Raw genomic sequence first — 12075 nt, 5'->3', positions numbered from 1 at the left:
TTTACCACATCACATTTGAACAAACACTTATTTTTTCTACATTTAAGATAGATAGATAGATAGATAGATAGATAGATAGATAGATAGATAGATAGATAGATAGATAGATAGATAGATAGATAGATAGATAGATAATTATATTTGCTCTGTCCAGACTGGCCTCGACACACACATACACACACACACACACACACACACACACACACACACACACACACACTTCAGATTGCAGCACATGCATTTGTAATTACCCAAACAAATCCACATTTCCTTTCCCCGTCTCTGTGATTGACTTAAATGAGGCCACAGAATAGCTACCGGCATCACTAAAAACCATGACAGCACTGTGTTGGCTTTCAATTCACATTCACAATTAAACTCCAGATCCAGAAAAAAGTTAATTGCCCCACTTTGTCAACTTGAAACGCCCCTCCCGCCGCTCTCGCGAGCCAGATCTGCCTCGGTTCAGCTCGACTGAACTTCCTGCTTCGGCAAACCAGACGCCTTGTCGTTTTGGACGCCCCAACCCAGGGTTAATGTCTCTATAAAAAGCCTCCTGTGGTTCCAGCCGGTCAAAGCTAACATCCTGCAGGGCCCCTCCCCTCCCGCATTGGCCCAGTTGGAGCTGGCCCGTTTGCCATATCGCAGCCCTCCCAGAGGAAATCCAGCACAGAGACACAGCAGTATTTAAAGACAGTTATTACATCCAAACAGGGGGAGAAGCAGCCATGAGCGCAGGCTGTAAAAAACACGAGACATTATGGAGGGCGAGACAAGATAAGACATCTGGCTTGTGTCAACCCCGACAGTGCTGGGACCGTCGCAACCGCCTGTCTTCCCCTTCTTTATTTTGCTTGGTCACTTACATGCTGAGATCTGTTCGGACACACAGATATAATCAGCTTTAATTTAGAAAAGATCCATCAGTGGGTTTAATGTCAGTTCAGACGCTGGAAAAACGTGTTCAATCCATGTCAAAACAGGAGACTCATGAGATCTGACATGTCCATCTGCTTCACCAAAACTGTGCTGTCTCCCAAGTTTTATTGATTTTATGTCTCGTTGCTTTATCTCAGCCGGGATCAGGTGTTGGTGTGAAAACGGAACCCATGGAACCTGATAGAAAGCATTGCTGGTGATCCTTTCCTCAGCAGAAGGTATCACACAAAGATGTGTATGTATGTATCAGCCCTATCGTACTGTATTTAAAGATTAAGCCTGGCATTATTCCATATTCATCATATTTCATTATTGTCAACAAACCCCATCAAAATACCAAATTCCAAAAAAGTCTTGAATAAACATAAATTATCAGCAATTTCCCAAAACGGCTGGTCAGTTCACATTGACTGGGGAAAATTGTGCATTTGTTGTTGACTACTTTCAGTTGCAGATAAATAAAGAGACGTATATATATATATAAAGTATTTATGGCAGTGTTGGGGAGTAGCCGATGTACCGTAGCAATTTTCAATGTGACAGTCCCATTAGCAAGCTATTTAAACCCAAGAAGCATGGTAGCGAGACCAAAATGCTACATTACTTTAGAAGATTTTTGCTAGAATAAAGTTGTTGCCTTGTATTTTAGTTTTGTTGCAGTAAAATTTAGTGGATTGAAATCATAGCTGTAAAGTGGGAATTTGCGCTCGTGGTCTGACATGTAGTTTTGGCTTTGACCAACATCGGTTTTATGAAGACCAGCACTAAAAAAACGAAATCTTGTCCCAGTATTTGACTTTTGAGAATTTATTTCTGTCAAATATCATTTAGAAGACAAGCGTCTTATTCAGTCTTGGTCAGATCTGGTTGAAGGGTGCTCAGACACCTGGTGTATCATCAATCAGTTCTACCAGAACTATGTAATCATGTTGCTAGTCAGTACCTGATGAGAGACCAGTACAGGCCCCTTCTATCAGTAGGGTGGTAAAAACACATATACAGTATACAGCAAACAAATGAAGCAGATGCACACACACACAGCCTAGCTCTGTTGCTTAGGCTGAGATTAAGATTGAGTTTTAGATGCTGCGTAGCAACTGGGGAGGCCAGGCCACCCTGGAGACGAGGGGGGCAGGGGAGGAGGGGTGAGGGATTTCTATCTCATTGCATCTTAAATCAGATTAGCGCTTATTCACTCCTCCTGGGCTGGAGCACAAGTTATTGTCTGGGAGGCCTGCAGCTGTAGGAGCCTCCCCCAGTCCTTCCCTTCTCATCCGGACCCTCTACTCATCCTGCTTGTGCATTTTTCAATCATTTGGTTCTCTATTTTCACTCCTCTTCTATTTTTTGACTCCCTCTCTTTACAAAATCTTTTTCCTTTTTCCCCATTTACACATGATTTAGTTTGAGCCGTCATCATTTCTAGGGGAGAAACAGGAAAAAGGAGCGGTGTTACGGCTGCATGTGCTCCCTAGTGCAGCTCCCCACGCTGCCCCGGGGGGCCAACGAAGGGTGGGGCGTGACAAGTGGTAATTGTGCTATTTATGAAATGCAGTTACTTTTTTTTCCCTTCTCACAACACATGCAGTTTGGTGAAGACAGACAGCCATCCCTGTGTCCTACAGAACTGTGTTCCTGTAAAACTAATTTGAACTTTGCAGGAAAGTTGATTCTTGTCCTTGAAAATAGAAGATACTGAGTTCGGTTCTGTTCGTCACACAGCTAAGACACTTAGGCAAAGTAAAAAACGTGAACGCTACTCAGTTTGAAATTGTTATTACATGTATGTTATTGTTCTTATGTTTGTTTTTAGGTACAAATCCTTTCTTACAATTAAAACGTGATCATGACTAAAAAGTCTAAAAAGTCATTCAAATGAAATAAAACATTTTCAGGGACATTTTCAGGCAGTGTCTCCTTTAGAGGAAGTAATGGGGTTGCACTGTTGTATAAAGGACAGAAAAGGAAAACCTCAAAGAGAACAAATCCTGCTCACCGATTCTTTACATGACAACTTAACTGGCTTTGTAAGATGATTTCAGATAAATAGGAAATGGTCTATATTTATATAGTGCCTCTCTTGTCAACTCAACTACTCAAAGCATTTTACATCACATCCACATTCACTCAGTCACACAACATTCATAGAGGAGGAATCTAAGTTGTGGGAGACTATTCCTTTATACACATTCACACAATGAAGGTAAGCTTCAGGAGCTCGCTGGGGTTCAGTGTCTTGCCCAAGGACACTTCGACATGCAGACTTAGAGGAGCCGGGGATGGAACCAAATGGATGGAGCCAAATGATGGATGACCATTATATTAAATGACAATTATATACATACAACCCATTTATATCAATGAGGGTAAGCTAAATAACAGAAACACCTCTCTCTATAACACAGTTCAACATCAAACTGAATCAAAAATGATAACCTTGATGAAAGTAAGACTTATTGCAGGACTGTCAGATTAGACGACATGTGTGTACATTACACACATACATACAGGGAACATGAAAGCACATTTTCTAAGTTCCATCCACTGCAGTAGAACTGCTGCTCCACATGTGCAACTAATATAACTGTCACATGCAATAAGAACACGTGTTGACCTCAAAACAACTGTGTCTGTGCGTGACGGACGATTGCTAGGCCCTCTTGGATCTCAGACCGCCTCAGTGAAAGGGTCCACTTCATTGTGATAAACATGGTTGTGATTGAGGAGCTGTCAAATAGACCCCAAAGACTGCGTGTTGAGCCAAAAGAGCTTGGCTAATGAGAATGTGAGCTTTGAGCTGAAAGCCAGCGATCAAATGTCGAGGAATTTGGCAGGTGAAGCAGGCGCATTACCTCAAAAAGATCCCACAAGGCTGCAAATCAGCTCTGCAAACATATGAGTACTGGACTTAGCTGCCTTGTCTTTTCTCTTGCAATTCAAAGTGACTGAATGGGCACTATAACACTACCGCTTGTGCCAAACATTGACAGTCCTCTTTTCCTGCTTCTCCTTCTGTTATCGTATATGATAACAATGATTTCTTGTGCAAGTGCAAACGTCATCTGCCTCTGAGGAAAAGGGTAGTTTGCAAACTGAAGGAAACATTAGTCCTAATAACTTGTGGAAACAACCGGATTATGCCTCAAGGCCCATTTGCAGGACCTTTAATGTAATAACAGGTTTCATTTGAGGGTAATCGCCTTACCTTTTGGGGGCGTCTAAGACTTCACCCAGCTCCTCGTATTCCATGTGAAAGACACTGGAGAATGAGTTCTGCAAAGAGAATAGAAATAGGTTTATTTGTCTGAGATATTGCAGACTGGGTGATGTGTGCTCAGCATTAGGATGAGGTGACAACATATGAATACATACAGGGTCTTGGTTTGGTCTAGATTCTAACGTTAAAAAAGCTCTTCTGTGGTTTGCTGCAGGTCCACCTTGTATATGTTTAAGCCATATCAACTTCCTCATTCCCTCCAATTAAGCCATTACAGCTACACCCAACATCCAAATATCGTAAGTTAAGCAGTGGTACCGTACTGCCTACAACACGTCTCCAAGCATGAAAAAAAGGAACGTTGATCTATTACCCATCAAGCCTTGCCAGAAGGAGAGTTTATTTCGACATTCCAGTGCTCCTTTTCGCCTTTCCCCCCCTTATAGGGACTTGTTTTCTCTCAACCTGCACTCCCAACCCCTTGCAAAGGATCCTTTTTCCATTTTTAAGAGGTGGGGACAGGATGTTAAAGATGGACGAAGCTTCTTCGTTTTGGAAAGATTTGCCCCCTACCCCCGCATGCACATACACACACCTTTACTCTGTGGCATAAGTTCACCCTGATCCATCTAGGTGGAGGCAATAAAGCTGTTTTAAACAGAAAAAGGACCTGGCAATGTTATGACATTTATTGGGGTCTCTGGCAAGCGGGAAGGTTTATAACAGGATGACATGGGATAATGGATTTTTTTTTTCCTGTGTAGGAATACTGAAATAAATCTGCCTCGTCTTCTCATATTCTTCTGAAACATCACTCAAGGTTTCACATGTCAAGGACAAAGGAATGGCTCGTTGGTCATGTTCGTGAGGGGTGTCACATGCAGCTATCAACGTGATTGGCAGATACATCAGCCATTTCTCTATCTGTAAGATATACAACACACTACGAGATTTAAAAAACAAAAAGAAAGAAATCTGACTGGCAAACTGGCACTGATTGTTCTAAGTGACCTCTTGCAGTAGTGTGGTCCTCACTAAGGTAGAAGTAGCATTGCTACACCATGAATTACTGTAGACCAGTGTTGGTGGGTTGGTTGGTCAGTCCAACTATTTCTAAATATCTCCGAAACTTTTAAGTGAACTGTGGTACAGGCAGTACCACAGTTCCCAGGGGGGGACTTTTGCGATTCCCTGACTTTTCATGTTGCATTACCAGCAGGTCAAAGTCTTTACTCCTCCAGTGACATATCATCTTGTAGATCAATTGGAAGAAATTTGGTACGGACATTCATGAGTCACATTCTGGTGGTCCCCTGATATGGGTGGCATTTGTGTGTGAGTTATGATAACCCTGCTTTATGATAAGCTCAAAATTTTAATTTGTCCAATACTTTATTTTTATGATTTTTTATGAATTGCAGTAGAATCAGTCCCATTAAATTTAACAAATGTTACGTTTCTAACAAGGTAATGTTCAAACTTCATCATGAGACCAACACGTTAGTTAGCTAGTGGCCCTCACCAAGGTCCTATTGATGTGTTACTGTTCTTCCACAGTGAATGCCTCTCATCATAAAGTACAAGAAGAGTGGATATTTCTGCCATTTTTTATTTTTATTTAAAACATCTGAATGTTTTCATTGTGAGCATGTTGCCATGCTGATATCAGCATTTAGGTAAAAGCACCACTATGCCTAACTACAGCCCCTAACCCCCCCTTACTCTAGCTTTAATCATGACCAAGTACTTCCAGTTAACTAAACTTAAAGAAATATTAACCTCAATACAAAAAATGGGTCATCATATGGGTGAATTCGGAAGGCAATGAAAAAAATGTCTATTGTTTGACAGGAAAGGAAGACAGACCGAGTGGGGTTTGGAAACACGTGAAGACTGAAAATAGAAAACAGCAGGTGGTTTAGCGACGTTAGAGGTCGGTACAGCATGTACACACACTCAAACATAGGACACCTGTAGCCATTTCCTGAATTATTTCTACCAGGGAGAGTTAAACAACTCAGAAGAACTAAACACTCCCAGTGGTGAGCCAGATGTCAAACCCCATCACATAACATTCACACAAGCAAACCCAACAGCACACACGCACTCGTGCATGTACAGTACACCATCCAAACGCCAGCAAACTCTGACATGGTACATTATTGTTCGCACATTTGCATACAAGCAAAACACAACCAAATGATGTCATGTACAGCTATGCTCATACATGTACAGTGTACATGTATGTATATCACATACACACAGTATACTGTCTATATTACTCACATTGTAGACAAGTAGCCCATACACACATGCAAGCTCACACACATCAACGTCTCTAAACAGATGCCATGTACTGCAGTAAAATGAACTGAGCCAACACAGGCCAAGATCTTGAAAAAACCCTGTGTTATTGTTGGTACAGTCGAGTGGTAAAGACCAGCACTGTCATTTACTAGACTTCCTACAGGAAAGCTCCTTTCCTAGAGGAACGGTTAAGTTCAAATGCACAAACCTGTGGGTCCCGCTTGAGAAACTACAGACGTTTAACGTTGACACCTGTATACAGAGTGCCGTTCGCCAGATAAGGCCAGTAAAAGTCCTTAATCTCAGAGTAAATGTTTAGTAAGGAAATGGAGAAAAGAGAGACAAAGAGGGAGGGAGACAGCTGGTCTGGCAACTCTGAGGTCATGAGAGGGACACACACACACACACACATGCACGCACGCACACACACACACACACACACACACACAGTATAATAAAGTGGGTTGAAACAAACATTTTCCTCTAGTGGTATAGTCATGCAGATAGCTTTGGTTTTATTTGTCCAGGTTTTGAGATGTCTGTGTTTGCTGTCTGTGTTATGTGAGGCTGTACCTAAATACTAATGACAGCATACTGATGCTCAGCAGGTATAATGCTTACCCGCTTAAGTTACTCATTTGATGAAGGAGATCTCAGTAGTTTGAGTGTTTGATCATACACCAAAGCGTTGGACACTTTGGAAATGCTGTGCCAGTGATGATGCCAGGTGAAGTCAGTGGATCACAAGAGTTATTTGAATTAATCCCGAAGGAAACATGAGAGTCTGTACTGAATTTCATGGCAATCATGCATTAGGTGACGATATATTTGTCCCAACCGGACTCTGAGGCATGAATCCAAACACTTAATTGGACAAAAACTCTCTTGCGAGGAGACAACACGAATTACAAAAAAATCTCTTAAAGAGGAATATTTAACTAAAACACAAGAATCTAAAAAGCACATGGAACAAAGGAAAAGCACAGGAACTTAACTTAACTTAATTTAACTTAACTTAACGAAGTGAAGGCAGGAAGTGAAGCCAACGCATGAGAGGGAAACAAACTACAGAGTAAAACAGGAAGTCACAAGACAACATAGACACGAGACAAGACTAACTAAATAAATCACCTTGACATCATTTACAAGACATGACAATACTTAATTTACAATCTCAGATGCCAAACTCATGATGGCACTGGAGGAATTGTCAGCAATTTACCAAATTCTGTATGATTCACCCTCTGGGGACCATGGGACGGAGGCAGAAAACTCAGAGACAGATACCTCAAAACCTGGGCGCATTAAACAAAAGCTCTCTGCAGGTCTGGATACGAGTGAAAGCAGTATGATGTAGGGGTTAAGTTAAAGTTAATAAAAGCTGTTCTGGAACTTTTCTGAAAGCTGTTTTCATAGTCGGGCCAGTGTTTAAAATAAGAGCCATCATCTCAATGGGTCTAACCTGGTTATAATAAATACCAGGCAAAGCTAAACACCAATGCTTTGTAACCTAATACAAACCACTCCAACAGCATTGAATTCCCCTTCAAGTCAACACAGACCTAAACACTGTGCTGAATACTGAACGGTGAATTTCCGATGTAGCTGATGCGTTGATACGTTGTGAAGCCAATATTTAGAATAACTTGACGCTAAGTACAGTCAGCCATCAGCCCAGAGGAATGAATTAGGAAGCTGAGATCTCATTGTTGGGGTCGGTGGTGAGGTCGGAAATGACTCAGATCAGCGCTGTGAGCCAACTGCAGTGATGTAGGTAAGTGTAGGTAAACTTGCAACTCAATCTTGTAAATTGGAAAATATCACTCACGGCAGAGAAATAAAAGAACCTGCATGTTTGGACCGTTCTGAGTAAAAGATGGGCAATAAACGTGCATTGAAGTTGACATTTTGTGGCATCGGTGCTTATAATAACGCACCATTCTCTAAAAGTATTTACAATATGTTGACAGTCCAAATACCAGACCTGTCAGATGCATCATTTCTTGTTGAAAGGCTCATTGTTGTGGGCAAGAAATGTACTGAAGTGTTAGTCAATCCATCATTAAGAAGAGCTTGTTGCTAGGTTGAAGCATGTGCTGTGTGCAGACGAACATGTACACACACGTCAGGCCTGAAGTAAGCAGTTCACAAAGGTTCTTCGAAGGTTCTTCGAAGGTTCTTTGAGTAGAGAAGTGGTTATTTGACTTTCTGTCTGATTCTTTCACTTCATTATGACATAATTCATATTCTAAAACAATTAGACTTTGAAAATGACTTTGAATAATAATAATATAATAAGACTTTGGAATACTGAACCCATCGAGGTCCTTAAAACGTGCCTTTCCTGTTGCTTTTGTAGGGAACTTCATGCGTGTTCTCACCACATGCAGCAGCAACCAGTTTTCTGCATCAATGACAATTTATTTGCGATATTACTATTTCACAGACAGCACTAAATGATAGAGAGTTACATTACTGAAGCTTGAAATGTTTGCGTGTGCTACAATGTAACGTCTCCCGTCTCTCTTTCTTCGTCCGTTCTTGAGCGTACTCTAGTGAGCAGACGACAGCGAGTGGTACCCAGCATGCTGTTCGGTGATGTTGCAGTTAATAGGGGTCCCCTCTAAATACACCGCGCAGTGTGTACTTCTGGTTGTAGTAACGCAAACACCTGCCAAGTGTGGAGTCGATTGGATGAACGGTTGTGACGAAAATCAAAGGACAGAGAGACAAATACGCAGAGACGTATAGATATATAGACAGAGACTCCTTCTGTTTTAGATTAGATTATATTTCACTGATGAATTTCACTTTTAAATTGGTTCCATACAAATCTGGATATCAGGCTAAATCAGGATAATATACGAATGCAAAAAAAAAAAGACGCCCATTGGAGTTCCCCGTCACCATTTGAGTATAACAGGCTTTGATCATTTCATTAAACCAACAAATAACTAAGCTGCCTGTAAAAGCCACCTGCTTAGATAATCATACACCTATGGCTGTGAGTGACATGATGAAACCTCTGCGGGGTTTTTTTTTTTTTTACTCAATTAACCAGCTGTCCAGAGCAGCTAAACTGGCTTTGTACAGTTAATTTTCCTGATATAAAGGTCAACAATTTCTGACTCACACATCACAAAGCATAAGATAATGATCACCGATTGAAATTCAATTGGATGAGTGTTTGTCCCAAGGACCCACCAATGGCAGCGTGACCAAGAAAGGTTTGAGAGAAGTGAAAAGGGTTGTTCTTTGGTATCAAGCACTACCTTTAGCCAAAGCAGCTAAACCCCAAGAGATTCTTTCTCTACTACAAAATCAGAGGGTTCTTTGATTACCTGGCTCTGCCCTAAGCACAGAGTCCACCATTTACTGGGTGGACGGTCTCATCCCACATATATTAGCTCTGTCATTTTCTCCTCACGAAATTACCCTGAATCACCACCTTCCTTCCAAAGCACTGCTGTTTGTGGTCCAAAGCTATGGCAGAGCTCTTAACTTGCTGTCGTCATCTTGACCGCCGCACACTCCCACTCCACTTACTCCGTAAATACAGCAAGCACACGGAGAGAGAGAGAGAGAGAGAGACGGGGGAGGTTTTCTCTTTTGTGACTTTGATTGTAAAGTGGCACTTCCCTTTGGTTGAGGAAAAGCAGATTTTTTAAATCTTCATTTTACGTTAAAAATACATTAAAACGTCATAATTCTGAAGTTAAAACAAGTGTGAAAACCCTAAGAATGCTCCAATAATCCCTTCCTCCCAGTTTCTGAGCTTTAAACCTCTTCTAACAGTCTTTATCAGCGAGGAAAAAACAAGAAAACTGTGCGAATTAACTGTGGAGTTTGGGAGAGGTGAACTTGAATTAAGATTTTTTTCCCAGAGCTTTTGACCGCATCTCTAGGACTTCTTCAGCGAGCGAGGGCACTAATCCGACTCCACCAACAACTGAACCAACATTGGAAACGGTTCAGTTGTCATAATTTGCTGCTTACAGTCATCAGATGTTGAAAGAGCCTGCAGTCATGACCTAAAATCACCATCTATTCAGTGAGACACATCCCAGCCCACTCAAAGCCACTATTCTGATTTTGAAAACAATAAAAACATGGTATTTGTTTTCTGTGTATATTCTATGTATTAAGACAGGAGCCACCCCCTAATGTTTGGATCAAAATTATGGTTAAATACAAATTGCAGATTGGAGTTTTTGTGCAGCCAGGAGTGGATTTTCAGAATCCAGTCGTGGAAACGCTGTAACCAAGCTCTTCTATCAATCTCCCTCTGTGAGTGACATTTAATTAGCTTCCTTTTCCCGTGTGCTTGTTTTCTGTGTGCGAGTAAGAAGTGTGTCAGTGTTTCTCAGGCACTGGACGTCCCTGAGGAGGACAAGCCAAAACAAATGTTAATGCCCACAGAGGACACAGTGTGTGTGTGTGTGTGTGTGTGTGTGTAAACTGTATTTACATTAAAACATGGCCAGCTACTGTTCTGTCTGCTCTGGATATAAAACTTCTTGATCTGCAGAACAGAAACTCAGCCTTTCCACTGACAGAACTCATTACGCTGCTGAAAGCTGCCCTTCATTTCCTCCTGATAACCGCATTTTATTTCACTTCAACTATCCCATTGTTGTGCCCGTTTGATATTAAGCACTCTGAGCAGTTGCATAATTTGACATAAGCTAACTGTTTCAGGCCAAATGCTTTACTAGAAAGCATAGAACAAGCTAAGAAAACATGATATATTTGTTTTTTTAGCCATTTTCATGTGCAATTTTGGCCCATTACATTGAAACTAAGCTTTTTAAAGGCGATATTATTTTGGTTGCCAGGTTGTTCTCCCTAAACGATCTTCACAGCGGAAAGTGGACTTCCAACAGTACATGTGAGGCTGATAGAAATCTAATTAGATATGTCTGAACTTTTGATTTTGCACAATATTTAAAAATTCAATATTTTTCGAAAGTCGAGTTGTTACAATGTGCAGAAAAAGGGATCTTTTCAGTGAATCTAGTGATCGCATCTAAGAGGGGAATAGACTGGGAAAACACTGACTGCAGATTAACAGTCCACATGTGCACAAGTGTTGTGATAAACTACTGCAACTGAAGCAGGTGAGATTTTTTTTTTAAAAAGCAGTAAATCCTCAATATATCTTTTTCCACACCTGATTGGAGCGGCTGCTGCCTGATAAAACCAGCCGGTAACAGGCAGTACAGATGGTACACAGACACTCCATCATAACTGTAATTCATTAACAACAAACTAAAGCTTCACCAACTGTAAATCACCAGCTTAAACTCCTCTAGAGTCACTGACGCGCTCACACAAAGTTCCTCCGCCGCCATGTTGATGTTTGATGATATGTCAACTCCCACAGCTTCATGAAACGAGATAGCAAGCGAACTGGAGGAGAAACACACACTGCGTTTGTTGCTCGGCAGTAAAGCCCGAGCTTTTGTTTACCTCAATCCGCTGTCACTCAACTTCAGCTCCTACACATCATTATCACTCACTCCTTTCACTTTCCTTCCCTCTCCTGCTCGATGCATTTGTCACTTTTTTCATTTCTGTCTTGACAGCTTATTCTCTTTTTGGCTCTGTGTAAC

General features: G+C 41.3%; 1 protein-coding gene across 2 annotated transcripts in view; it reads right to left on the bottom strand.

Annotated features, from left to right (window-relative positions):
* pde5ab (phosphodiesterase 5A, cGMP-specific, b) overlaps nt 1-12075 on the bottom strand; it is a 50577-nt gene that overhangs the window by 24571 nt on the left and 13931 nt on the right. For both annotated transcript variants that reach the window (XM_070854891.1, XM_070854892.1), the window contains exon 8: nt 4145-4212. In XM_070854891.1, coding sequence (XP_070710992.1) covers nt 4145-4212 — 68 coding nt within the window. The remainder of the gene's footprint in view (nt 1-4144; nt 4213-12075) is intronic.

Source organism: Pempheris klunzingeri, chromosome 23 (genome assembly GCF_042242105.1).
Source record: "Pempheris klunzingeri isolate RE-2024b chromosome 23, fPemKlu1.hap1, whole genome shotgun sequence".
In the NCBI taxonomy this organism is placed as follows: domain Eukaryota; kingdom Metazoa; phylum Chordata; class Actinopteri; order Acropomatiformes; family Pempheridae; genus Pempheris; species Pempheris klunzingeri.
Note: the sequence above shows the minus strand (reverse complement) of the source record. Positions and strands in the feature narration are given on the sequence as shown.